We start from the raw sequence: 26,680 nt of genomic DNA, 5'->3' as shown, positions 1-26,680 counted from the left end.
TCTCCCCGGTGTCCTGGCCAATATTTATCCCTCAATCAGTGCAACAAAAACAGATGATCTGGTCATTATCACATTGCTGTTTGTGGGAGCTTGCTGTGCACAAATTGGCTGCTGCGTTTCCCACATCACAACAGTGGCTACACTCCTAAAAGCACTTCATCGGCTGTAAAGCGTTTTGGGACGTCCGGTGGTCGTGAAAGGCGCTATATAAATGCAAGTCTTTCTTTCGTTGATGGATAATTGACCAGGTCGAACTGTAACCTGACTGAAGGATATACTTTAGGGATGAGAATTTGAACACGTCCTTCACCATCACTGCTCCTCTGAAGCAGCAGTCTAAACTGTAAAACCGTGGCCAATGCCTTTGTTCTTTAACTATGGTGAAACTATAAGATTTTCTCGTGGTTTGATACCAATCTCTGCTTTAATTTGTTGTAGATTAAATGAACAAGGGGTGTAAATGTAACAGTTTCTGCCCACCTTTCCACTCGAATACCAGAGAACAGACAAAGTAACTTGGGGCCATGTTCCTACAATTAATAACAAGGGAGGAGAGGTCAGTGCCTTTCGAAATTGATATACTTTGGGGTCCCAGGGAGCAAGCCCACCTCTGCTCCAAACCAACTCTGGCAATGACCAGAAAATAATCGCAGCTCCTGAACTCTCGCCATTCAGGGCGATGGTCACATCTGAGGAAGAGGCAGAATATCCACCTTCAACCGTTAATCACTGGCAAAGACATAACAATGGGAAGGCAATGGTAAACTTGCATTTATAGCGAAGAATATCTGGGTGGGGATGGAGAGGCAGTGATCAAAGGCATGGTTCAATCGGTAGGTTTCAGGAAGGTATTTAAAAAGGTAGGAAGCGAGGAAGTGAAGTGGAGGGAGTTTTAAACAAAAGAAAGACTTGGATTTATATAGCGCCTTTCACGACCACAGGACGTCACATAGCGCTTTGCAGCCAATGAGGTACTTTTGGAGTGTAGTCACTGTTGTAGTGTGGGAGTTCCGCAGACAGCTGACAGTTGTAGCACTGATGGTATAACAGAGGGAGCGGGGAATGCGCACGATAAACGATGTAATACTTCCAGAACAATCCACTGTGGGGCGTTTGCCCAGAAGATTCATTTTGCACCCCGCAGGTTATTACAAATTGCCTGAATTGTTCCACTTTGGTTCCCATAGACTCATGAATTCCATTTGGACCCATCCCTAGTGTGCTGGTTGCATCGTCAGGCTAGATTCACAAGCGGGTTTCTTTTTAAACTGATGATGAACGAGGTAAATTACAAATATACATAGAATGTCTACATTTATATTAGTTTTATGGCTGAATTAATAAAGAACTATAACCTTTAAAGATGATCGGCTGTATTCCTCAAATGTAAACACTTTGAAATGATTGACAATTTGGCCAGGGCTTGCTGTGTCACTAGTCCCATTGGAAAGGCCAGTACCAAGAATCTGAAAGTCATCAGCCTCAGAAACCATTTCTTGGAGCTGCAGCGATGTTATTTTTACTTTAACCAGAAATATTGATATTTAAAGATACTGATAATAAAATCAATGGGGGTATTTCTCCCCCCCCCCCCACTCCCGGCCAGGCACTCAGTTGCATCACTCCCTACAGAGGCAACCGCCATGGCTCAGTGGTGACATTCTCGCCTCGGAGTCAGGGGTCAAGTTCCACTCCAAAGCGTTTACAAGTTTGCTACAAGAAACAAATGGAAAAAAAATGACCCCTTAGCTTTGTTCTCAACATATTAAGTCACTGCCATCATGACTTGACAGGAAGGAAATATATCGCGGTTGAAATTCAGTTTCTACTGCGGCCTGTTACCGCGCAGGAGGCAGCTAACGGGCAGCAAAGGCCTACCTTCGACAGTCAGCGACGTCCACACCGGCACCGAAATTCAGTCGGCTCTTTGGCAGAGGCGCCAGTAGGGAACGCTACACTGGCTAACACACCCACGTGGTGACGTCATCCAGCGTACTACGCCTCCTTGGCGCCTCTCTCGCGATATTTAGTTTGAACGCGGCCTGTCCGGCAGGAGTTCTTACAGCCTGGAAAAGGTGGTGAGTAAACAGCGGAACTCGGGCAGAACCGGCCAGAGAGCACGGTAGGTTTTTCTCTTTATTTATTTCTCCATTTTTTTCATCACTTCTAACACCGGGGAAGTTTGTGTGCAGGGGTCGGAGAAGTTTGAGGTTTTTTTTTCTTTCGTCCCGTTTCCCAGTGAGTATGGCGGCAGCCTCTCGATGCAAAATTCGGTCGGCCTCTTGAGCTCCCACCCGAGGGGGAGTGTGCAATGCCACTGTTTAGCACTGCTCTCTCAGCTTTGAGCGTAAAAACTGAATTTGTCAGTTGGAGCCTGTACCGAACGCTCGGCGGTAAAATCAGCGATCAGGCGGTGATACCGCCTCAAAAACGGCAGGACCGAATTTCGACCCCATAAAGTTCCAATTCCGAGAGTCACAAAAATGATGTACTTGTAGATAAATTCAAAGATGCTTTCAACTTTTCCAATCCAGGTCGGTTTCTTTGCCAATGCTGAACTTTTACCTTTTCCCCCCCCCACCAAATCCGTAGCTCACACATCTTTCTTTTCCAGCGGTACCATATTGCCTAGCGGGAAGGCAGTGCTTCTGATGTACACAGTCCCTTCACTCCACCTCCTCCCATTCCAGGCCCACGCCACCCAGCAGTTATGGACATTCAATCAAGAATGGACACAACAATACCAGCTGAATTTATAGTCCATCGAATAGGGACATTTCAGACACAGCTGCAGGAACGGGCACTGTGGGCTGATCGGAAACGGTTTAAACCCCCATTCATTATTCGTTTTTCAAGTTGCCTTCCCAACGCACTTCAAACCGTGACTACAACCTCCTCTCTTCCCTATGCTACCTCCCAGTTCTTTATTCCACTTAAACATCTAGTTGTTTCTCCCCAATAAAGCCACATCCTGAGAATTTCTCCAAGCTTAATCCCCCAGCGATCTACACTTTCTATTCCCACAACTGTTCTCCAAGTAAGGCGCCTCACAAGTATGTTGCCCAACTTATTTATTTTCCAGCTAGTACAGTACTCGAACACTAAACGTGCTCCTGCATAATCCCTGTGTGATGAGAAGAGGAGGCCACAAAGACAGTACATTCACAATTCAAAGTATTTGGCGAGTTTCTTTATAATAATCGCACATTGAATCTGATAACATGGTCCATTATAGTGAGGTAAAAAAAAATGGGTTAAAAATAGCTTACCGCAGCGATCTCGGATCACCAGATTCCGCCCCGCCTTCAGTTGAATTGTCAAAAGGTACGATGGATCTGTACTTTTCCCTTCAAGTTGGTCGAAGGACTGGAATAGAAACAATGGCATCACTAATATTGTCCTGTCAGAGCTGTGAATATTGTCAAGTTCTGAAGTTGCAGGTTCAAATGGATTCTGTTTGTTTCGTCATTTTAAAATGGCACAATGGCTCGGATTGCCAAGGTAACCAGCTCATCCCCAGATCTCGTGTTTAATTAAAGTGGGGTAGAGGAGGGAGTTCTGCACAGCACTTGAATCACTGGTTGAGAACATTTAGGTGCGAGTTCTCTCGGTCGCTGCTGGATCTGCAAGTCGGCATTATAGAGTGGATATTGTCAGCTTTGTATATTGAACACAGTTCATCTCAGACCGTATGTTTATATTTAATTTTAGATCATTCGGAGGCACAGCGGCCTCCCTGTGACCCCTTTCTTTGGGCAGGAGGATCGCGGAGCAGGGGTGGGAGGAGAAGCTATTGAAGTGATAGCTGTGTCGGGACAGGCAGGAGTGGAACCATGCAAAGGCGCTTATATTGAGTTGGACCACGGAGGACACAAGGTGGAGGAGGATGGACTGACTGACCATGCCAAACAACCCGAAGGGGTTAAGGAGGACATCGCATCATGGTCGCAGTTACAAAGGGATTGATAGGGTAGGCAGAAACATCGACAATAGGTGCAGGAGTAGGCCATTCGGCCCTTCGAGCCTGCACCACCATTCAATACGATCATGGCTGATCATGCAACTTCAGTTCCCCATTCCTGCTTTCTCTCCATACCCCTTGATCCCTTTAGCCGTAAGGGCCACATCTAACTCCCTTTCGAATATATCTAATGAACTGGCCTCAACAACTTTCTGTGGTAGAGAATTCCACAGGTTAACAACTCTCTGAGTGAAGAAGTTTCTCCTCATCTCGGTCCTAAATGGCTTACCCCTTATCCTTAGACTGTAATCCCTGGTTCTGGACTTCCCCAACATCGGGAACATTCTTCATGCATCTAACCTGTCCAATCCTGTCAGAATTTTATATGTTTCTATGAGATCCACTCTCACTCTTCTAAATTCCAGTGAATATAAGCCTAGTCGATCCAGTCTTTCTTCATATGTCAGTCCAGCCATCCCGGGAATCAGTCTGGTGAACCTTCGCTGCACTTCCTCAATAGCAAGAATGTCCTTCCTCAGATTAGGAGACCAAAACTGTACACAATACTCAAGGTGTGGCCTCACCAAGGCCCTGTACAACTGTAGTAAGACCTCCCTGCTCCTATACTCAAATCCCCTAGTTATGAAGGCCAACATGCCATTTGCCTTCTTCACCGCCTGCTGTACCTGCATGCCAACTTTCAATAACTAATGTACCATGACACCCAGGTCTCGTTGCACCTCCCCTTTTCCTAATCTGTCACTTGGTGGGGGAATCCAGAACAAGGGGGTATTACCTTAAAATGAGAGCTAGGTCGTTCAGGGGTGATGTCGGGAAGCACTTCTTCAAACAAAAGGTAATGGAAATCTGGAACATTTACCCCCAAAAAGTTGAGACTAGGGTCAATTGACAATTTCAAGACGGTATAACCTCTCGGTTCTGGTATCATTCTAGTAAATGTATTTGCATCTGTTCCACAGCCCCCATATCCTTTTTTATAATATGTACTCCAAGCGTGGTCCAACCAAGGTTCGATATAAGTTTAACATAACCTCTCTGCTTTTCAATTCTATCCCTCCAGAAATCAGCTTGGTTTGCTCTTTCTATGGCTGTATTAACCTCCATCGCTACTTTTAGTGATTTGTGTATCTGTGCCCCCAGATCCAGTTGTTCTGCACCCCATTAAGACTCTTATTATCCAAGCAGTATGTGGCCTTCTTATTCTTCCTACCAAAATATATTGAGCTTGAAATTCCAATGTCGCGGGCCTGTACGAAGTTTCTACGGACCTGGGAAGGCATCGGAAAAGCCGGTTTTCAGCACGCATTGCGCATGCACTGAAAACCGGCTTTTCCGATCTGTCAAGATCATCTGCAGATCGGGAGCGAGAACATTTGAGTGTGCAAATTTGCGATATTTACACATACAAATGTCCTCAAAATTTTTACGCCTGAAAAAGCAGGCGCATAGCCTACTTTTACAGGCGCAAGTTTTTTTAAACACACAAAAACATCTAAAAATAAAGTTATGAAAACATATTTGATTGTTAAAAACCCTCCCCACAATGGTAAGTTTATTTTAAGGCATAATTAAAAAATCTTTTTTAAAAATCGGGAAAAAAATTTTTTATAAGACATTAATAACTTTAATTTAAATGAATCTTAAATATGTAGTGTATATTTTCTATTTTTTATTAGTGTTTTGGGTGTTTGGGGGGGTGGTTCTCATTTATAGTAATAGGAGTTTCGGACTGACGAAACTACTATTACTATGAATGAGAATATACTATACCTGATTGGCTGTCCAGAGCCATGTGACTCCAGCTCCGGGCCGGCACACGTCCCGATGTGCACGCGCTGCGATGCGCAGCAAGAGGAGGCTTGTGCATCGGAAAGTCGAGCGGGTGCAGCACCTTCAGGTAGGTGCGTATTTTTCTCTAAAATCTAGTCGAACGCCCGCGGGAAGGAGAAAGCGGAATTTCTGAGTCATTACCTCGCATTTATCTATATTGAAGTTCATTTGCCATTTCACGCTCATTTTGCAAGTTTATGAATGTCATCCTGTATTTTATCACAGTCCTTCTCTGTATTAAATATACCCCCCCCCCAATTTGGTGCCATCGGCAAATTTTTAAACTGTACTTTCGATTTCCGAGTCCAAATCACTAATGTAAATGGTGAACAGTGGTCCCAGAATCGATCCCCGTGGAACTTCCCATTTGCCAATCCGAGTAATTACCTTTAACCCCTACTCTTGGTTTTCTGTTTTGTAGCCAGCTTGCTATCCACTCTGCTGTATGTTCCCCGACTCCACATGTTCCGAACTTAATCGCGAGTCTACCATGCGTTACCTTATCGAAGGCTTGTTGGAAATCCAAATAGTAAACTTCAGTGAAATACCAGCACCCAGAGCTGTCCAATGCATCAATAACTTCAGCTTATCTTTGCTTTCCACCATAAAAGGATAAGATAAAACGTTGTATAAAAGATATAAATACTGTGACTAGTTAGAAACTTGGCTGACAACTCCAACAGGGGATTTGTATCAGAAACAATTATCTGCTTCAGTGTCTTTCTAAAAGAGCACATCATAACCCTGGTGTGGGCAGTTATGTGCTTCCACAAGCAAGACTCTACTCGGAACTCCTTCACGGCAAACGAGCCAAAGGTGGGCAGCGGAAATGTTTCAAGGACACCCTCAAAGCCTCCCTGATAAAGTGCAACATCCCCACTGACACCTGGGAGTCCCTGGCCAAAGGCCGCCCTAAGTGGAGGAAGTGCATCCGGGAGGACGCTGAGCACCTCGAGTCTCATCGCCGAGAGTATGCAAAAATCAAGCGCAGGCAGCAAACCAGTCCCACCCACCCCTTCCCTCAACGACTATCTGTCCCACCTGTGACAGGGCCTGTGGTTCTCGTATTGGACTATTCAGCCACCTAAGACCTCATTTCAGGACTGGAAGCAAGTCTTCCTCGACTTCAAGGGACTGCCTATGATGATGAGAGTAGCTGAGAGCTGTAGATGCAAGTGAGATGTGACTGGGATTCAAGTAATAGTTTATAGAGTCGTCTCCAATGAAATCTCAGCGTCTGGTGCAATTCTCAATGAACCAGAATCAACAGACGCATATTTTCCAGTCACTTACTCTCAGCAGGGGGTCCAACAGTCAAATACTCAGGCAGGGCGAGATGACACGAGAGGTGACATGAAGCGAGGAGATACAAGGTTAGGTGATGTGGAGTTTGTTGACGTGAGGTGAGTCACGGCAAGGTGACATCAGGTGAACTGAGGCGAGGGGAGGCGACACAACATAAAGACTTGCATTTATATAGCGCCTTTCACGACCTCAGGATGTCCCAAAGCGCTTTACGGCCAATTAAGTACTTTTGAAGTGTAGTCACTGTAGTAATGCAGGAAACATGGTTGCCAAATTGCACACAGCAAGCTCCCGGAAAACAGCAATGTGATAATGACCAAATAATCTGTTGTTTTTAGTGGAGTTGATTGAAGGATAAATATTGGCCAGGACACCAGGGATAACTCCTCTGCTCTTCTTCGAATAGTGCCATGGGATTTTTTACGTCCAACTGAGAGAGTAGACGGAGCCTTGGTTTATCATCTCATCCAAAAGACGTCCTTCAGTACTGCACTGATGTGTCAGCCTATATTATGTGCTCAAGTCTCTGGAGTGGGACTTGAACCTGCTAACTTCTGACTCAGAGGCGAGGGTGCCACCCACTGAGCAATGGCTGACATGAGGTCAGATGAGGGGATGGGATGGGGGGGGGGGACGAGGGAAGGGAGGTGAGGTGAGGGGTGAGGGGAGGCAAGGTTAGGGGAGGGGGATGAGGGAACGGGGGGTGAGGTGAGGGGATGGGAAAGATGCGAGGGGAGGTGAGGTGAGGGGAGGTGCGAGGGAAAGGGGGCGAGGTGAGGCAAGGGGAGGGGAAGGGGGCGCGAAGTGAGGTGAGGGAATGGAAAGGGGGCGAAGGGAGGCATGGTGTAGGTGAGGGAAGGGGAGGAGGGTGAACCCCACAAATACTTTGTTTATATAATTTTGTCGCCACTAGTGGAAAATTTGACTTTGACAGCAGTGCTGTATTGTAAACGAGGCAATGATGCTGCCACTGGAAATGCAAAGAGTCACCGGCATATGTTAATGACTATTTTTCTGTTCAACGCCAAGTGTTTACATACAGGTTGTCAAAGCAGCCGTCAGCTGCCGGCCTGTACCAACAGCTGTGTGATACAGGTAGAACCTCTCTTATCCGGAACCCTTGGGACCTGGCCTGTTCTGGATAAGGGATTTTTCCGGACGAGGGGTGGTCATGTGAAATTGGATGGTACAGGTACTTAGCAAGGGGGTATCGGGGCTGGGAGTGTGGCAGAGAGATCATGGGGGGGTGGGGTGGGGGGGTGGTGGATCGCGGGGTCAGGTCAGCGATTGCGGGAGTTGGCAGCAAGGAAGGACTTCAATTTGTTCATGTCGCCGTTCTGCGCAAGCGCCACCCGGTGGCCGGGAATGGTTCTGGACGAGGGGTGGTTCTGGATAAGGGAGGTTCAACCTATACAGAAAATGACTTCAGCCTTGAGATTGGTGCGTAACCACCGGTCACATGCCAATGCTCCCGAAAGCCTCACTTGTGGGAAAATGTACCGCCTGCCAGTTACACCAGCAGTCGGTTATAGCCGCATGGTTTGCCTCTGTATTGCTTTGATAGTTTGGAATATTGCTGGGGCTGGATTACCCTGAAACTGCTGATCCAGGCATCACTGCTACAGTGTTCATCAATCCTTCTCCCCCAACACCCCCCACTGGGTGTCGGATCCCGCCATGTTGGGAGGCCCTGCCCTCTCTAAGTGGGAGATGCAGACAGAAGTTCCACCTTTATAGGCCCTGCAGGAGCTCCAGACATGGCCAGAACCCCTGAGTTTGCAGCCATTCTCCCAGACTCCCACTGGGGTTCAGGCAGAAGCCCACCAGAATACCTGCACAACTTCAGCTCCTATGTTACTTAAGTATCTGTCCGTGTAATAGTGCCTGTGTGACAGCCATCGTGAGTGTCGTATCTGTGCTGCCAAACTTCTTCTCTCTCATCGGTTAAGTACTCGCCATGTTGTTCCAGTTTCTAATTGGTTATTTCCGACTTTCACTATCTCTTCCATTGTAAAGACCGCCCTAAGTGGAGGAAGAGCATCCGGGAGGGCGCTGAGCACCTCGAGTCTCGTCGCCGAGAGCATGCACAAACCAAGCGCAGGCAGCGGAAGGAGCGAGTGGCAAACCAGTCCCACCCACCCTTTCCTTCAACCACTGTCTGTCCCACCTGTGACAGGGACTGTAATTCCTGTATTGGACTGTTCAGTCACCTGAGAATTCACTTTTAGAGTGGAAGTAAGTCTTCCTTGATTTCGAGGGACTGCTTATGATGATGATACAAATGCAAGTTCTTTCTTTCTGCACAAACCCCAAATAAAACATTTCTTCCAAATCAGATTGCATCCGATTTCTTTGACAGGCACCTGCCCTGACCAGTTCTCATCCACCCCACTACAGACCCCTAACAATAACATTTAGACATTTGTTGGTTCTCCGAGGGCACTGTTTGATATGTTGGAGGTTAAGTTCATTTATAAGGGCAGCAGCATGCATGTGACAGACAATGTATTATTCTGCTGCTTAGCGAGGCCATTGTTCTGGAGTTCTGAGGCCAATTCGAGAGTGACTGATTGCATCTGAAGATTGCCAGCTCCCTGGTGCCTCCCCCGGATCAGAAAATCTCCATGAAAAGACTGGCTTTTTAAAAAAATCTTTATTACAATTCTGTTGAATCTGCAATGAAGTCTGGTGTCTGGTGAAAAGTCACTAGCTTTTACCTAAACACTAGCAGGTGGTAAAAGCATAAAGAAAAAATGTGTTTTTTTTAAATCACAAACTTGCCTACATTAGCCTACCCATCTCATCTTCCAATTGTTCCAACAATCTGCCCCCTCCATGCACCATCTGGCTCATTCTACTGAACTTCATGAAACAATCCTAATTGAGTAACATCCTCCCTCCTGTATCTCACACCCTGGCCTATCCCCAGTTGAGACTCAAGGTCCAAGATCCAATGTAGAAAGAAACAAGATTTTGGGGGTTAAATTGTTCCTCAATGGCAACACAAAACGGGTGATGGCGAATGGGTAACGTGAATTGGAGGCAGTTTAGAGAAAGTTCACGAGGTTGATTCCTGAGATGAAGGGGTTGTCTTATGAAGATTGGTTGAGAAGGTTGGGCCTATACTCATAGCAGTTTAGAAGAATGAGAGGTGATCTAATTGAAACGTATAAGATTCTGAGGGGGCTTAACAGGGTAGATGCAGAGAGGATGTTTCCCCTCGAGGGGGAATCTAGAACTAGGGGGCATAGTTTCAGAATAAGGGGTCGCCCATTTAAAACAGAAATGAAGAGGAATTTCTTCTTTAAGAGGGCCGTGAATCTGTGGAATTCGCTGCCCCAGAGAGCTGTGGAGGCCGAGTAATTGAATATATTTAAAGTGGTGATAAACAGATTTTTAAGCGATAAGGGAGTCAAGGGTTATGGAGAGCGGGTAGGGAAGTGGAGTTCAGGCCAAGATCAGATCAGCCATGATCTTATTGAATGGTGGAGCAGGCTTGAGGGGCCAAATGGCCTGCTCCTGCTCCTATTTATTATGTTCTTATGTTTAAAACCCGCACAATTTCAATGGACAAGAAAATCCAACAGGTTATAAAAATGAGCTGTCGATTCGATAGCCCCCGTTTCTCGTTACCATCGAAGACCAATTTGACCCCCTAAGTATCCACACCAGAACACAACCCAAATTTGCCCTGCCTTCCAGCCTTCGCATCAGGCATAGCAGGTCCCAAGCTTCACTGCTGCCTCTCTTCCCTCCCTCTCAACCCCAAGACACGCACTTATGGGTTCAGTCCCTTCTCTCACTCCCACCCTGGGCAGGCCTCGGACAATACCACTCTGCCCCTTCCCTCCCTCCTATCCCAGGCAGATCCTGGAATTCACATGCAGCCCCTTCCCTCCCCCTCAGTCCCTCTCCACCCTTCATTTTTTCTAATAAAAAGATAATGACTAAATTGGCTGCTCTATTGAACCGCTGAAAGAGACTTGATCACAATTTATGTTGTAAACGACAAGCAGATCATTTAAATCTGTATGCACAGATTTAAAATGCAGAATTCAACTTTTTACAACTATAGAAGACTAATTAGTTTTGGTGGAAAATTAAACTGAGCCTTACAATGCAAATATTACTGAAGAGAATATTTGAAAAGTCAATTATTATGGAAAGCAAAGAAAATAGAGAGCAATGGATGTTTTTGTTTAATATTTGTGACCATGAGCAACTCCACACAGATCAAGTAGATATTTTAAATCTAAAAATTGGTGTAGCTTCTAAGAATCCTTCCCTTCACAAAAAGCTTAAAACTTGACATAACCACATCAAATTCTACAATTTAACAGAAGTATTAACTCATTTAAACTATTAAAGGAGTGCAGAGGGGAATTTGACCCAACCGTGCTAACAATTTGTACAAATATCGCTCTCAGTCTGCTCCGCGCAAAGGAGTCCTTCAATTCTTGACCAATTAATGTCTTAATCGCACAAATCTTACCTGTTCGTCGAAGAACTGTGAACTTTGCGAAGAATCTAGGTCAGTAATTTCACCGAGATCCTCCTGAAAAATAAAATGTTTAGTTTAGTCGGATGAAGCATTTTTCATCAGCGTCAACTTCAATACAACAATCTGAGGGAAGATCATAGAATCATAGGCCCCAAGTTTCCACATGATTTGCTCCTGATTTTTAGGAGCAACTGGTGTAGAACGGAGTATCTTAGAAATCGGAATTCTCCACATTTAGTTTGCTCCAGTTCTAGTCAGTTAGAACAGTTTCACTTTGGAACAGAATTTTTTTTTCAAAAGGGGGCGTGTCCGGCCACTTACGCCTGTTTTCAAAGTTTCGTCAGTGAAAACTTACTCCAAACTAACTTAGAATGGAGTAAGTGAAGATTTTTGTACGCTCGAAAAAACCTTATCTACACTTTAGAAAATCAGGCATAAGTTACAAATCAGGCGTAGGGAATGGTGGGGGGGTTGTTTAAAGGGAAGTTTACAAACATTAAACACTTCAGTTTTACAAATAAAGAGCCATCATCAATAATAAATGATAAATACATCAATAAATCAACCAATAAATCAATCAAAAAAAATTAATAAGAAATAATGTTTTTTTTAAATCAATAAATAAAACATTTTCTACTTACCGACTGCAGCACCGGGAGCCCTCCAACAGCGTGCTGGGATGCCCCCCCCCAGTGTGTCTCTGTCAGTGTCTCTATCTCTCTGTCTGTCTGTGTGTCTCTCATTCTCTGTCTGTCAGTGTCTGTGTTTCTGACAGCGAGTGGAGGGGGAGGAGGGGGGTAGAGGGAGAGAGGGGGGAGCAGAGAGAGGGGAAGGAAGGGGGGGAGCAGAGGGATGGAAGGGGGAGGGAATGGGGAGAAGGGGAGAAGGGGGAGGGATGGGGAGAAGGGGAGGGATGGGGGAGAAGGGGAGGGATGGGGGAGAAGGGGGAAGAAGGGGATAAACGGGAGAAAGATGGGGGGAAAGGAGATATGGGGGGAAAGGAGATGGGGAGGGGGAAGCAGATGGGGAGGGGGGAAGGAGATGGGGAGGGGGGAAGGAGATGGGGAGGGGGGAAGGAGATTGGGGGGGAGAAGGTGATGGGGGGAGAAGGAGATTGGGGGGGGAGAAGGAGATTGGGGGGGGAGTAGGAGATTGGGGGGGAGAAGGAGATTGGGGAGGAGGAGAGTGGGGGTGGGGGGAAGGAGATTGGGGGGGAAGGAGATTGGGGAGGAGGAGATTGGGGGTGGGGGGAAGGAGATTGGGGGGAGAAGGAGATGGGGAGGGGGAAGCAGATGGGGAGGGGGGAAGGAGATGGGGAGGGGGGAAGGAGATGGGGAGGGGGGAAGGAGATTGGGGGGGGAGAAGGTGATGGGGGGAGAAGGAGATTGGGGGGGAGAAGGAGATTGGGGGGGGAGAAGGAGATTGGGGGGGAGAAGGAGCTTGGGGAGGAGGAGAGTGGGGGTGGGGGGAAGGAGATTGGGGGGGAAGGAGATTGGGGAGGAGGAGATTGGGGGTGGGGGGAAGGAGATTGGGGGGGGAAGGAGATGGGGAGGGGGAAGCAGATGGGGAGGGGGGAAGGAGATGGGGAGGGGGGAAGGAGATTGGGGGGGAGAAGGTGATGGGGGGGAGAAGGAGATTGGGGGGGGAGAAGGAGATTGGGGGGGGAGAAGGAGATTGGGGGGGGAGAAGGAGATTGGGGGGGAGAAGGAGATTGGGGGGGAAGGAGATTGGGAAGGAGGAGATTGGGGGTGGGGGGAAGGAGATTGGGGGGGAAGGAGATGGGGGGAAGGAGATTGGGGGTGGGGGGGGAAGGAGATTGTGGGGGGGAAGGAGATTGGGGGGGAAGGAGATGGGGGAAGGAGATTGGGGGTGGGGGGAAGGAGATTGTGGGGGGGAAGGAGATTGGGTGGGGGGGAAGGAGATTGGGGGGGTGGGAGGAGATTGGGGGGGGTGGGAGGGGAAGGAGATTGGGGGGGGTGGGAGGGGAAGGAGAAGGGGGAGGGAGGCTGAACGGGCCGGGCCCGAGACTTCGGGCAGGGCCCGTCCCCAGCACCAGATTTACAGGTAGGTGGCGTTGGGTCGGGTCGGGGGGGTGGTGGCAGGGAGGTCAGTTCGGTTCGGGTCGGGGGGGAGGGAGGGAGGTCAGGTCGGATCCAGTCCGGTGGCGGGCGGGTGTCGGGTCCGGTCCGGAGGGGGGTTGGGGGGGGGAGGAGCAGGGGGGGGTGGGGGGAGCGCGTGTCGGGTCCGGTCCGGTGGCGGGCGGGTGTCGGGTCTGGTCCGGAGGCGGGTTGGGGGAGGGGGGCGGGAGTCGAGTCGGGTCGGGAGGAAGCAGGAGCTGGCCGTGGGAGGAGCCTTATTCACGCAGCCCCAATGAGGCCATTGGGCCAGGGCTAGGGGCTGCGTGCTTCGGGCCCCTCCCACACAGTTCGGCGCCTGGAGCTACTGCACTTGCGTGCCCACTGTAGCGCGCATGTGCAGAGGTCCCGGCACTGTTTTCAGCGCAGGGACCTGGCTCCGCCCCCCACAGCTCGTGCTGCGCTGCGCCGAGGGCCAGAGGACCTGCAGGGAGGTGAAGAATACGGAGGATTTTTTTAGGCGCACTTTGCGGGACTGCGCCGTTCTAGGCGCGGCTCGAAACTTGGGCCCATTGAATGGTTACAGCACAGAAGGAGGCCATTCGGCCATTCGGCCATTGAGCCTGTGCTGGCTCTCTGCAAGAGCACCTCAGCTAGTCCCACACACCCGCCCTTCTCTCATAGCCCTGCAAATATTTTCCTTCAAGTATTTATCCAACTTCCCTTTAAAGGCACCAATTGAATCTGCCTCCACCACCCCTCAGGCAGTGACTCCCAGATCCTAACCACTTGCTGTGGAAATGGTGTACATCCTACCATGCAACTGCATTCGTTCAGAGTTCCACTGATACAATTTGCCTACTTTCTAAGAATGTTTTTTATACAATGCACCCTTTGAAAAAATTTAGGCCCAGATTTTGCGGTGAGTGGCGATGTGAAGTGGCTTGCCGCTGACCTCGAAGAAAGCTGCCCACAAAGATTTAGCAGCCTCTTTAGTGTCGATTTTACGAGGTGACTTTCCATCTGGCACCATCTATAGGGGATCTGTGACACCCAGCAACAGTAATGTGATCAAGCAGGCTAAGCAGCCAATCACATTGAAGACCTTTTGCAGACAGCAAACCAGGAAGTAAAAAACACCTTTTATCATTCACTTTTTAGTGATTTTACAGAAAGCGAAATAAAGATTGGGACATGCACATGGGATTATGGTAGAAGCTGAAATATCAGAAACAAACTTTAACAAATAAAATAAAAATAAATCACTTTAAAAATCTTTGGAATTTTTATCATGGAATGGGGGAAATGAGACTCCACAATATAAAATTAGTTTTTCAGAGCCAGAGGTGGTTCAGCAGTAATTATGACTTAGTACAGCTTTGAAAACAGAGTTACATTTCATTCAACAAGGCTTAACTTTTTCAAGGGTTTAACATTGAGAATAATGCGTAAAAAGTTGAGGTTCATGTCAATTCAGTGATTACTGATTCACTCCATCTGCGAGGACTGTAACAGTGCACCCTGTGGAGGAGCAGGGCATCACTGACAGCAACTTCCAGATTTCCACATTTAACTGCGTATATTCGGACTCCAGAAATTGCTGTCAGTTTTACAGAGTTATGACAGCGAACGCTGACTGATATATTTTGACTGATAGATTTTTTACCAAGGGATAAATTGTAAGTGGTATTGCTATTTATGTGATGACGACATCATGGAGGTGGTGTGGGCTGCTTGCACACGAGCCAGTTTGTCACAGCCAGTCTGTGCCTGTGTGTAGGGTAATCCAGGGATATGGAGATCGGGCAGGAAAGTGGAGTTGAGGTAGAAGATGATCAGCCATGATCTTATTGAATGGCGGAGCAGGCGCGATGGGCAGTAGGGCCGACTCCTGCTCCTATTTCTTACGTTCTTACAACAAAAACAACTGTTATTTATATAGCGCCTTTAACATAGTAAAACGCTCCAAGGCGCTTTACAGCAGTGTTATAAGACAAAACAAATAAATTTGACACTGAGCCATATAAGAAGAAATTACGGCAGATGACCAAAAGCTTGGTCAAAGAGGTAGGTTTTAAGGAGAGTCTTAAAGGGGGAAAGAGAGGTAGCGAGGTGGAGAGGTTTTGGGAGGGAGTTATGTCATAATGAATGCCAAACTGAAGTCAGTTTACAGGAAAGCACTGTGCTGTGTACTGACAAATGCACAAGACCAGCACAGTTAAGTAATTGCCCCAAGACCCAGGCTACAGCTGTGCAAACAGCTGTCCTACATTCCAGCAAGTCTCTGATGTGAATGCTTACAGCAGTGGACCATAATCGTGTATTCAAGGTCAGGATAATAGGGCAGTAAAAGAATAATAGCAGGACGTAGGGACAAGAGTAGGCCATTCAGTCCTTCGAGCATGGTCCACCATTCAATTAAACCATGGCTGATCTATATACCTCATTTACCCACCATTGCTCCATATCCCTTGATACACTTGCCCAACAAAAATCTACCAATCTCAGCCCTGAAAGTTTCAACTGACCCTCAGAATCCACAATCTTTTGGGGAGAGAATTCCACGTTTCCACTAGCCTGTTGGTGAAAATAAGCACTCTGATTTCATTCCTGAATGGCCTGGCTCCAATTTTAAGATCGAGCCCTCTTGATTTGGATTCCCCTCACCAGAGGAAATAGCTTCTCTTTCGAGAAGTACAAAGGCAAAACTTTCTATCACATTGATGTGCCAGTAGCCATGATGTATGGAAAATGTGAATTACTGGGCCAGAATCTGCAGCGGGTATGACAGTATACTTCTCAGAGTATGCCGTCACTCTGCCTTTGAAAGGGACTGAACCTGCGACAGGGAACTCCTCACTGCTGCTGCAGAGTGGGCTAATTGCCCACCAACTGACCAGCAATTGCCTACGGAAATTTTATGGCTGATGCAAACAGGTACTGGGCCTGCTTACATCCGCGTAAAGGGATACTCAAAAGATCCAAAGCATCGTGCGGCATGTTTTATCATTTTCATCTCGGATTGTTTGGTTATCTAGCCAGGTAACAGTACGGTGGTATTTTTCCCCCATTGCACTCCATAAACTGTCCGAGATTTTGTACGTAAGTCTGTGGCTAATGCAGAGACCATTATTAAATAAGAGGTGGTCAGAGCCATACGTGCATATATTCTCAGCAGTCAGTTTAATTTTTTGCGATCTGAGTGTATTGTTTGAGATGTTTTAATTGATCCATAGATCGCCATCCCCACTCATAACTCAACTTTGTTAATTAAACATACACAAACTACATGGTTTACAAAAATATATTGTACAGATGTTTGTGCACATTTAAATCCTGGAAGGCTCTAGTAACGAGGGTTTAAATGAGTGTATGTTTAATTAACGGAGTTGAGGTTTGAATGGGGATGGCGATCTATGATGATTGAAGCACCAGGCTCACGTGATCCCAGGTACGCTTTCGCACACGATCCAGAAAAGTGATCATTAAACTGTTGGAAACTTCATAAAAATTCACGGATGTCCTTCAGGAAAGGAAACCTGCTGGTCTGGCCTTTATGTAACTCAAGTCCCACGCCAACGTGCTTGACTCTTAGCTGCCCTCTGAAGTGGCCTAAGCAAGCACTCAGTTGCATCAAACAGCGGCTCAAACAGGCGACCCATCACTGCCTTCAGAGGACAGTGAGGAGTGAGCAATAAATGCCGACCTTGCTAGTGACGCCCACATCCCGAGGATGAATAACAGAAAAAAAAAACAACAAAGAACATTACATTACAATTTAGCACCATTGTTCAGTGTGGAAGCGCGTGAGACAGCGTTTCAATGAATCTCGCAAGAAAAAAAATTACTTCTTGGATGCCATTTAGTAATTCTGAAGCAAAAAGATGCCTTGATTGGCATATCTGCTCCTCCACTTCCCCAAGAGGCACTCGAACCTTGTGGCTTTATAATAAACAGAAAAACACTTTCTTCCCATCAGCGAGAAACAGACTAATGTGTTCAGAGGCAAGTGTGGAGGCAGAGAACATCAGAGATCACTTTAATTCTGACAGCTGCTGGCACTATCTACTGTGGCCTTCATTTACGCCTACAATACCTGGAATATCCTTTTCTTGCAGGATAAAGGCAACAATGCACTGGGATTAGCTGAAACAGCCTCTGGGCCAATCTTAGAGTGATGCTGTGGTGTAACCGTGTTCCTTTTGACAGCTGTAATTAGCCTTTCAGTTAATATCACAGCGCACAGCAGTTGGAGGAGTTTTGAGAGCAGGGCCTGGCATTGTTAGGAAGGCCATAAAAAAAGCAAACCAAGCACTAGGGTTTATTTCTAGAGGGATAGAATTGAAAAGTAGGGAAGTTATGCTAAACCTGTATCGAACCATGGTTAGACCACACTTGCCGGAGTATTGCGTACAGTTCTGGTCGCCATATTATAAAAAGGATATAGAGGCATATAGGGAGAGGGTACAGAGAAGATTTACAAGGATGATACCAAAAATGCAAGGGTATACATATCAGGAAAGGATGTACAGGCTGGGTCTCTTTTCTCCTGAAAAAAAGCTGAGGGGTGACCTAATAGAGGTCTTTAAAATGATGAAAGGTTTTAATAGAGTGGTTACAGAATGTTGCACTTGTGGGGAAGAGCATAACTAGAGCATAACTAAGATAGTCACCAAGAAATCCAATCGGGAATTCAGAAGAAAATACTTTACCCAGAGAGTGGTGAGAATGTGGAACTCGCTGCCACAGGGAGGGGTTGAAGTGAATAGTATCGATGTATTTAAGGGGAGGCTAGACAAGTATATGGGGGAGAAGGGAATAGAGGGTTATGCTGATAGATTTAGATGAGGAAAGACGGGAGGAGGCTCGAGTGGAGCATAAACACCGGCCTGGACTGGCTGAGCCGAATGGCCTGTTTCTGTGCCGTATATCCCGTGTAATCCTATGTGATTGTCCAGCACTGCATTCTGCGTGTTCGAGAGTTTAATCCATTGGGAAATAGCTTACATAACATAGGAATACACTAGTTGCAGCAGAACCTTGCCAACCAGAAGGCAATAAGGTTGTGGTTGCACTGTCCTTGATGTTTATGGTACCGGATCAGTCTATATTTAGTGGCCTGTAATTTGCGGTCTGCAGCGAAGCAAAGGCCCTCACCGCTGGCACTTGGGAAAGCTGCCCACAGTGATCTCTGTGGTGAGAAATTTGCCTTTCTTGATATGCAATAGATTGTAGCTCTCTAATGGAAAATCCCAGCGAAGAACTGCTGTGATGTCAACAAGCTGTCTAAGCAGCCAATCACATCGAAGAATTCTCACAGCCAGCAAACCAGGAAATGAACAGCAGCTTTTATCCGGACCTTTAGAGAGTGTTACAGGGAGCGAAATAAAGCTTGGGACTCTCACATAGAGGTAGCAGCTGAAATATCAAGAACAAACTCCAACTTATTTTTTTTAAGTTCTAAAAGAAATTGTAATTTTGATCATAATGGGGAAATTTGACAAACCACAAATATAAAATTTGTTTCTCGGGGCCAGAGCGGTTGTTGAGCTGTCAATATGCTGTTAAAATCCCAGTTACACCTATTCCAGCAAGGCTCAAAATGTAATGGGGTATTTAACAACAATATTAGCGCTTTTTCATCAGTTTCACTGATTAGCAGCGATAGGATGGGAGGATCCACTGCACAGCGGGTGTCAGAGTAGTGAATGACTGACCGTAACTTCAGGATTTCTGCGTTTATCTGCGCATGCGCTAAATCCTGAAGTTCCGGTCAGTTTCAGAGAGGTAATGACGGCGAACGGAGACAGTTTCGCCGAAAAAAATCCAGGCCAGTACCTTCAGTCAACTGAGTCCTAACTCTCTAGAATTCCCTCCCTAAACCCCGCCACTTCTCAGCTCCTTCTCCTCCTCAATGACATTCCTTAAAATCTCTGGGGGGGGGAAATTTGGTACGTTTGCGCCTGACCGGGGCGCTGCTACAAGTTAGCGCTGGGGCCTTCAGCACCAGGAAGATCATGACGTCAGTGAGCATGCAATGCTCACTGGAAGCCCGATCTGCTAAATTCATTGTCGCCCCCTTGCCTTCGCGCCTCGCCTTGACAGCGACAGGAAGAGGAGGCGACAAATAGGTGGATGCCGGCTCCAGGGGCGCTACTTAAAGGGATCGTGAGTAATGAGTCTCAGCTGTCAGGATTGTGCTGTTTCACTGCTTCCTTGTCAGTTTGACATTATGCAACAGTTGAATTGTCATTTAAAGGTGGTTTAGTCTCCGGTGTATCGTGGCTACTAAAAATTAGTGACATTTTTATTCTCACATCTCAAACTACTACACTAGAATAAGGTTCTGCAGCATCTATGAACCTCCCCTTTAAGAACTGGAAAGAGCCTGTGGCAATGGTGACTTGCGCTAAGAATGCACCCGATATTGCTTAGCACTTTGAGTGTAACGCCACTGAGCTAGGGCCTGATGCTGCACTCCAATCTTTTCTTTTGAGCAATTATAGATGTAATTTTGCCTGCAGCGTGATTCATTAGCGCCTGGTGCTAAATCTCAAACTTTTCTAACGTTACTGCCCATTCCTGGTCTATAATGAATTTCTCTCCCCCCATCTCTTTAAATCAAATGTTTGGTCATCTCTCATAGGAACAGGAGTCGGCCATTACAGATTTTAATCGATCCAGCATCCACAGCCTATTGGAGGAAAGAGAATTCCAGATTTCCACTGCCCCATGTGTGAAAATATACTTCCTGATATCACTCCTAAATGGCCTGGCTCTAATTTTATCAGATCTCTGCTTTGGTTTAACGCCCATTTCCCTCAGCACTCTGTGAAACATGTTGGGACATTTTGTTTGGAGAGATGGGGAAGATAGTTCTGGGGAGAGCAGTTTTTTCCCTGCTGATCAATTAGCACACCTTCTTCAACCATTGAACCTTTTTCAACACAGAAACAGGAGGGGACCATTAAACCTAACATTTTGTATTTGCTGCAGTTCTATATTTTGAACTTCAATTACCTGCCACTTTTCCCTTAATACCTTTACTTCCCAATTAAATCTCCATCTCCCTTTTAAACATCTCAATCGATTTTGCATCTATGACTTGATGGGGTAATATATTCCTACGTTACAACAGTGACTACATTCCAAAAGTACTTCATTGGTTGCAAAGCGCTTTGAGACGTCCCGTGGTCGTGAAAGGCGCTATATAAATGCAAGTCTTTCTTTCTTTATATTCCACCATTCACACAAACCAATGAGTGAATTTATTTTTGCTGCTTTTAACTGGTTTAGCTCAAATGTTTTAAATTATATCCCCTTGTTCTGGATCCCCCTGTTAGAGAGAAGAATATGCCCTGTTAATTTCCTTCATTATTTTATTTCGATCGGATCATCTCATAACCTCATCTCTAGAGTTTTCCAAGTTTCTCATCATAGTTCAGACCCTCATCCCAGGTACCGTGCTGGTGAATCACATCTGGTCTAACACCAAGACTAAATATAGCCTTAAGGTGGGACACCCAAACTGTATTCCAAATGAAGACTAACCAGTCCTCTGCATAACTTTAGTAGCACTTCCTTGATTTCTTGGGATATGGGCACCACTGACAAGGCCAGCATTTATTGCCCATCTCTAGTTGTCCTTAAGAAGGTGGTGGTGAGCCACCTTCTGGAACCGCTGTAGTCCGTGTGAGCTCCTACAGTGCTGTTAGGTGGGAGTTCCAGGATTTGTACCCAGCGACAATGAAGGAACGGCGGTAAATTTCCAAGCCAGGACGGTGGGCGACTCGGACGGGGATCCGGAGGTGATGGTGTTCCCATGCGCCTGCTGCCCTTGTCTTTCTAGGTTGATGCCGCGAGTTTGGGAGGTGCTGTCGAAGAAGCCTTGCTGCAGGAAGTACACACTGCAGTCACGGTGCACTGGTGGTGGAGGGAGTGAATGTTTAAGTTCGGGGAATAGGCTGCAGATTAAGCGGATTTACTGTTCTACAACTCGTGAAGAAATTCCAGCAACCCTTTCGACTTTGTGATCACTTCTTGCATTCCACAAGTTTAATAGCTGCGCTACATACAAGGATAGATTTCCCGAACTTTTGCACCACAAGGTAGCTCGCATGCTGCTGGAGTGCTTCAGAAAATTGTGTATTCAAGCCCCGCTCCAGGACTTGAGCACATAATTGCAACTTGCACTTCAATGCAGTACTGAGGGACAGCTGTATTGTCAGAGATGCCATCTTTCACAAACAGGAGATATGGTTTGCCTGTTCAAGGGTGTAAGTGACCCCTTGGCAGTTTTTCAAAGATGAGCAGTGTAAGGTATGCACTTGTGAGGATGCTCACAGGTGTATGTGTGGCTGTTGAGTTGGGAGTGGCTTAGCCAGTCACATGATGTTCACAAGACTCAATAAAACCCCGGCCAGTTGGGTTCAAGGGATCCACGATAGGGCAGGTGGTTGTGAGCCAGGTGGATGAACCGGTAATGTGTCGTGTGATTGTTAAACCTTTTGCTAATAAACCAACTAGTTCTTAATAGCAATGTGTTGCTATGAATTCTTAAGCAAAGAACCCATGAAGCAAATACATTACCAGCAGGAAATCTTCCTAGTGTCCTGGTCAAAATTCACCGCTCAAACAACACTATCAAAGCAGATTCACTCGTGTCATACATCTTGAAGTTACCTTTGATATTATCTCTGGCATAATGGCGCTAGGTCACTCCCATCAGAAATAGCACTGGCGCTGCCCAATATCTAATTATACAACAGCATAATCCAGTGCTGTAACAATGGTACTCCCTTATGACCTGAACTGGATATTCTGCCCTAGAATTCCGGACGCACCCATGCTTGTGCATCCGGGGTGCAGTGTGCTTCCCCTGCGTCTGAATGGTTATGCCCGACCCGAGGTGTCCTCAATATTGGGCCTTGGGCTTCCATACAATGGTGCCAGCATGGCACAACTAGCCCATCGGCAAAGAGGTCAGGCTGCTGTTAGCAAGTGCCGGAAGGTGCTCTCGTTCGGGTAAGTCATTTTGAAATCATAGAATCATACAGTAGAGAAGGAGGCCATTTGGCCCATCGTACCTGTGTCAGCTCTTTGAAAAAGCTATCCAATTGGTCCCACTGCCCTGCTCTTTTCCTGTCGTCCTGAAGATTTTTCTTTTGAGTATATATCCAATTCCCTTTTGAAAGTTACTATTGAATCTGCCTCCACTATGCTTTCAAGTAGTGCGTTCCAGATCATAAATTGCTGCATTGAAACATTTCTCTCATCTCTCCTCTGGTCTTTCTGGCAATTATCTGAAATCTGTGTCCTCTGGTTACCCACCCTCCTGCCAGTGGAAATAGTTTCACATTATTTACTCTATCAAAACCCCTCTCCTTCCTACAAAAGTTTTATTGGCTGTAAAGTGCTTTGGGACATAAAAGGCGTTATATAAATACAAGTCTTCCTTTTTTACAGGCATTATTCAGATGGCTAAATAGATGGCTACAATGGTGAAAACCTAAGGAAGAATCATTATACAGGCACAACCATACACCTCGTACTGACACCTTGCACAAATGAAGTTAATTACGGTGAACTTTCTGACTCCATACTTAGCAAGGCAGGAATCTGCCCATGAGCACCTCTTTCTTTGCCTTCTTACCCAAGAACCGGAAACTAATGGCTAGCTTCTGACCTCCCCTCCTGGTCTGAGGCTTATCCAGAAGGGCTGTCAATTACACAAGCTATCAACCCCTACCCCCAGGCAATGTGGGTCCCTGTAAACGATCCCCGACTAATCTCTAAAAGGAACCACCTTAGCATAATGAGTCTGTAAATCCAAAACTCGGCAGCCCGTGTCCTAACTCGCACCAAGTCCCGCTCACCCATCACCCCTGTGCTCGCTGACCTACATTGGCTTCCAGTTAAGCAACGCCTCGATCTCAAAATTCTCATCCTCATTTTCAAATCCCTCCATGGCCTCGCCCCTCCCTATCTCTGTAATCTCCTCCAGTCCCACAACACCGCCCACCCCCAACCCCCCACGAGATGTCTGCGCTCCTCTAATTCTGCCCCCCTGAGCATCCCTGATTATAATCGCTCAACCATACATGGCTGTACTTTCAGTTGTCTAGGCCCCAAGCTCTGGAACTCCCTGTCTAAACCTCTCCAGCTCTCTATCCTCCTTCACGACACCCCTTAAAACATACCTCTTTGACCAAGCTTTTGGTCACCTGCACTCATTTTTACTTATGCGGCTCGGTGTCAAATTTTTTATTGCATAATACTCCGGTGAAGCGCCTTGGGATGTTTCACTATGTTAAAGACACCATATAAATGCAGTTGATTGTTGTTGTAATAATACACACGGGCCCAGCCCATACTGCGATATGTGTGCACACCAGGTCCGTGCAGCAGAGCTGGTCTCCAGTCATCTTGGATAACCCTGGCCACTGGACCAAGACCTAACTCTGTCAAGCCCGTGTGGTGGCTGGTGTGCAACGGCCACCCCACGTTAAAAAAATCCACGCACAGGCATCTTCCACCCTTCAACATGTAGTTTAGGTCCTTCACTGAAACATCTGTGAACTTATCCATTTTTGGGGTGGAAGGAAGTCATTCTCGTTTCAAGGGACCGCCTACGATGATGATGATGATGATAAATACATCAATTGAGTCTCATTGGCCCGGATTTTGCGGTCAGAGGTAAAGTGACAGCGCTCACCGCTAACTTCGAAAAAAGCTGCCCACAAACATTTAGTGGACTCTGTGGTGTGGATTTTGCGTCATGACTTTTCATCTGGCGCCATCTATAGGGGATCTGTGGCATCCAGCAACAATGATGTCATCAAACAGACTGAGCAGCCAATCACATTGAAAAATTGTCACAGGCAGCAAACCAGGAAGTAAAAAGCAGGTTTTATTATTCACGTTTTAATCATTTTATAGAAAGTGAAATAAATATTCGGACATACACCTGCGATTAAGATAGAATTAATAGATTAAGCCATAAACAAACTTTAAAAAAAAAATTAAGGTAGAAGCTGAAATATCATGAACAAACTTAAAAAATGTTTTTATAATTTTAAAAATCTATGTAATTTTTATCATGGAATGGAGGGACTGTCTCTCCACACATGTAAAATTAGTTTGTCAGGGCCAGTGAGGTTGTTCAGCAGTAATTATGGCTTAGAACGGCATTAAAAACTCAGTTACTCCTCATTCAACAAGGCTTAACTTTTTCAAGGGTTTTTACTGCGAGAATAGTCCGTAAAAAGTTGAGATCCATGTCAAATCAATGATTTCTGATTGATTCCATCTGCGAGGACTGCAACAGCGCACCCTGTGGAGGAGCAGAGTATCGCTGACAGCAACTTCCGGATTTCTGTGTTTAACTGGGCGTCTGCAAACACCAGAAGTTGTTGTCAGTTTTACAATGATGGGCGAGTTCTGATAGTTTCATCCTCATTCCAACCGCAAATTCCGGGCCATTGTCTCAGTTCAAAGTGGTACACAACATTCCATAAATTGGTCTGTCTAATTTTAATACACGTCACCTCTCCCGCTGCTGTGGTAATCTTAATCCTGTGCAAGCTGCTTTCAATTTGAAGATAAACACCAGTAATTACTGCGGGCTCCTGCCAATCCCACATCTTAGCTGCTTTTATGCCATCTCTCCAGGATTTCCACTGATTTGCCTCCAAAGTTACAGCGGGAGATCAGGACACCCGTGCGCAAACTCTACCTCAACATTTTTAATATTAGTCACCGCAAGGTCTTTCTGTGGCAAAATAGTTTTAAAAAAATCATGGAATGTGACAATCGGTCATTCATCTCACTGCTGTTTGGGGGATCTTGTTGTGGCTACTATATTGCCTACATAACAATATTGACAGCACTTCAATAATAATCGAATGGTTGTAGAGCAGTTTGGGGAGTCCTGAGGATGTGATTACATGCTATTTAAATTCAAGTGCTTTGTTTCGTTCTACCTCACGCTTTGTTATTCTAAACTTCACCTGCATTTTAAAATTCTAATCCTGGTTTTCAAACCCCTCCTATCTCTGTAACGTCCTCCAGTCCTCCAACCCGTGGAGATATCTGCGCACCTCCAATTCTGGCCTCGAGCATCCCCGATTTTAATCGCTCCATTATTGGCGGCCATGCCTTCAGTGGCCACGGCCCTGGGGTCTGGAATTCTCTCCCTAAACTTCTCCGCCTCTCTTTCCTCCTTTAAGATGCTCCTTAAAGCCTACCTCTTTGACCAAGCATCTTTCCTGATATCTCATGTGGCTTGGTGTCAAATTTTGTTTGATAACGCTCCCGTGAAGCGCCTTGGGGCATTTTACCACGTTAAAAGCACTATATAAATTTAAGTTGTTGTTGTTACCATTATTCTATCCACTTGCTTTATCTACGGCCTTTTGGAGTGTTCTGCCCTCTTCATAATTCACTGTAACAGCTAACGCGGATCATCTACAACATGCCCCCTTTAATCCCAAACCCAGATCAGTTATATATATAAATGCCATCTGAAAATTTATCAATGCAACATCCAATCATCGTCCTCCATCCATCACCTCAGTAACTCCGCCAAGGAACTTTATTATGTTTGACATACAAGATCTACTTTGCATGAAACCACATTGCCTCTCCCTAATCAGCTTATACTTTTCCCAACGCTTGATTGCTCTGACACTTATGATGGATACCAGTAATTTTCTCACTAATGCTTTAAACGGCATGACCTGTAATTACTGAGTGTGTCATGTCAGTTCCTCCTTTTTTGAATAAGGGTGTATTGTTTACTAATTCCAGTGCTATCAGTGAGCTTTGGAAAACTAACTAATACATCCTCAATCTCTTCACTTATTTCTTTTACTATCCATAGGTAAAAACCATCTGGGCCTAGAAATGCTTTTGGTTTCAATCCCATTAATTTTTCTGCGTGTACTAATGACTAAGTTTCTCCCCTACTTGAGCCTCTCGTCTTCCCTC

At 46.1% G+C, this 26,680-nt stretch overlaps 1 protein-coding gene across 4 annotated transcripts in view; it reads right to left on the bottom strand.

Annotated features, from left to right (window-relative positions):
• The window catches only part of LOC139227514 (multiple C2 and transmembrane domain-containing protein 2-like), a 496,997-nt gene that overhangs the window by 346,188 nt on the left and 124,129 nt on the right, over window positions 1–26,680 (bottom strand). For all 4 annotated transcript variants that reach the window (XM_070858296.1, XM_070858298.1, XM_070858299.1 and 1 more), the window contains exons 3-4: window positions 11,610–11,672; window positions 3,270–3,366 (exon numbers count right to left, since the gene is read on the bottom strand). In XM_070858296.1, the coding sequence (XP_070714397.1) occupies window positions 3,270–3,366; window positions 11,610–11,672 (160 nt within the window). The remainder of the gene's footprint in view (window positions 1–3,269; window positions 3,367–11,609; window positions 11,673–26,680) is intronic.

Source organism: Pristiophorus japonicus, chromosome 17, assembly GCF_044704955.1.
Source record: "Pristiophorus japonicus isolate sPriJap1 chromosome 17, sPriJap1.hap1, whole genome shotgun sequence".
Classification (NCBI taxonomy): Eukaryota; Metazoa; Chordata; class Chondrichthyes; family Pristiophoridae; genus Pristiophorus; species Pristiophorus japonicus.
The sequence above is the reverse complement of the archived record's forward strand: the minus strand, read 5'-3'. Positions and strand labels throughout refer to the sequence as shown.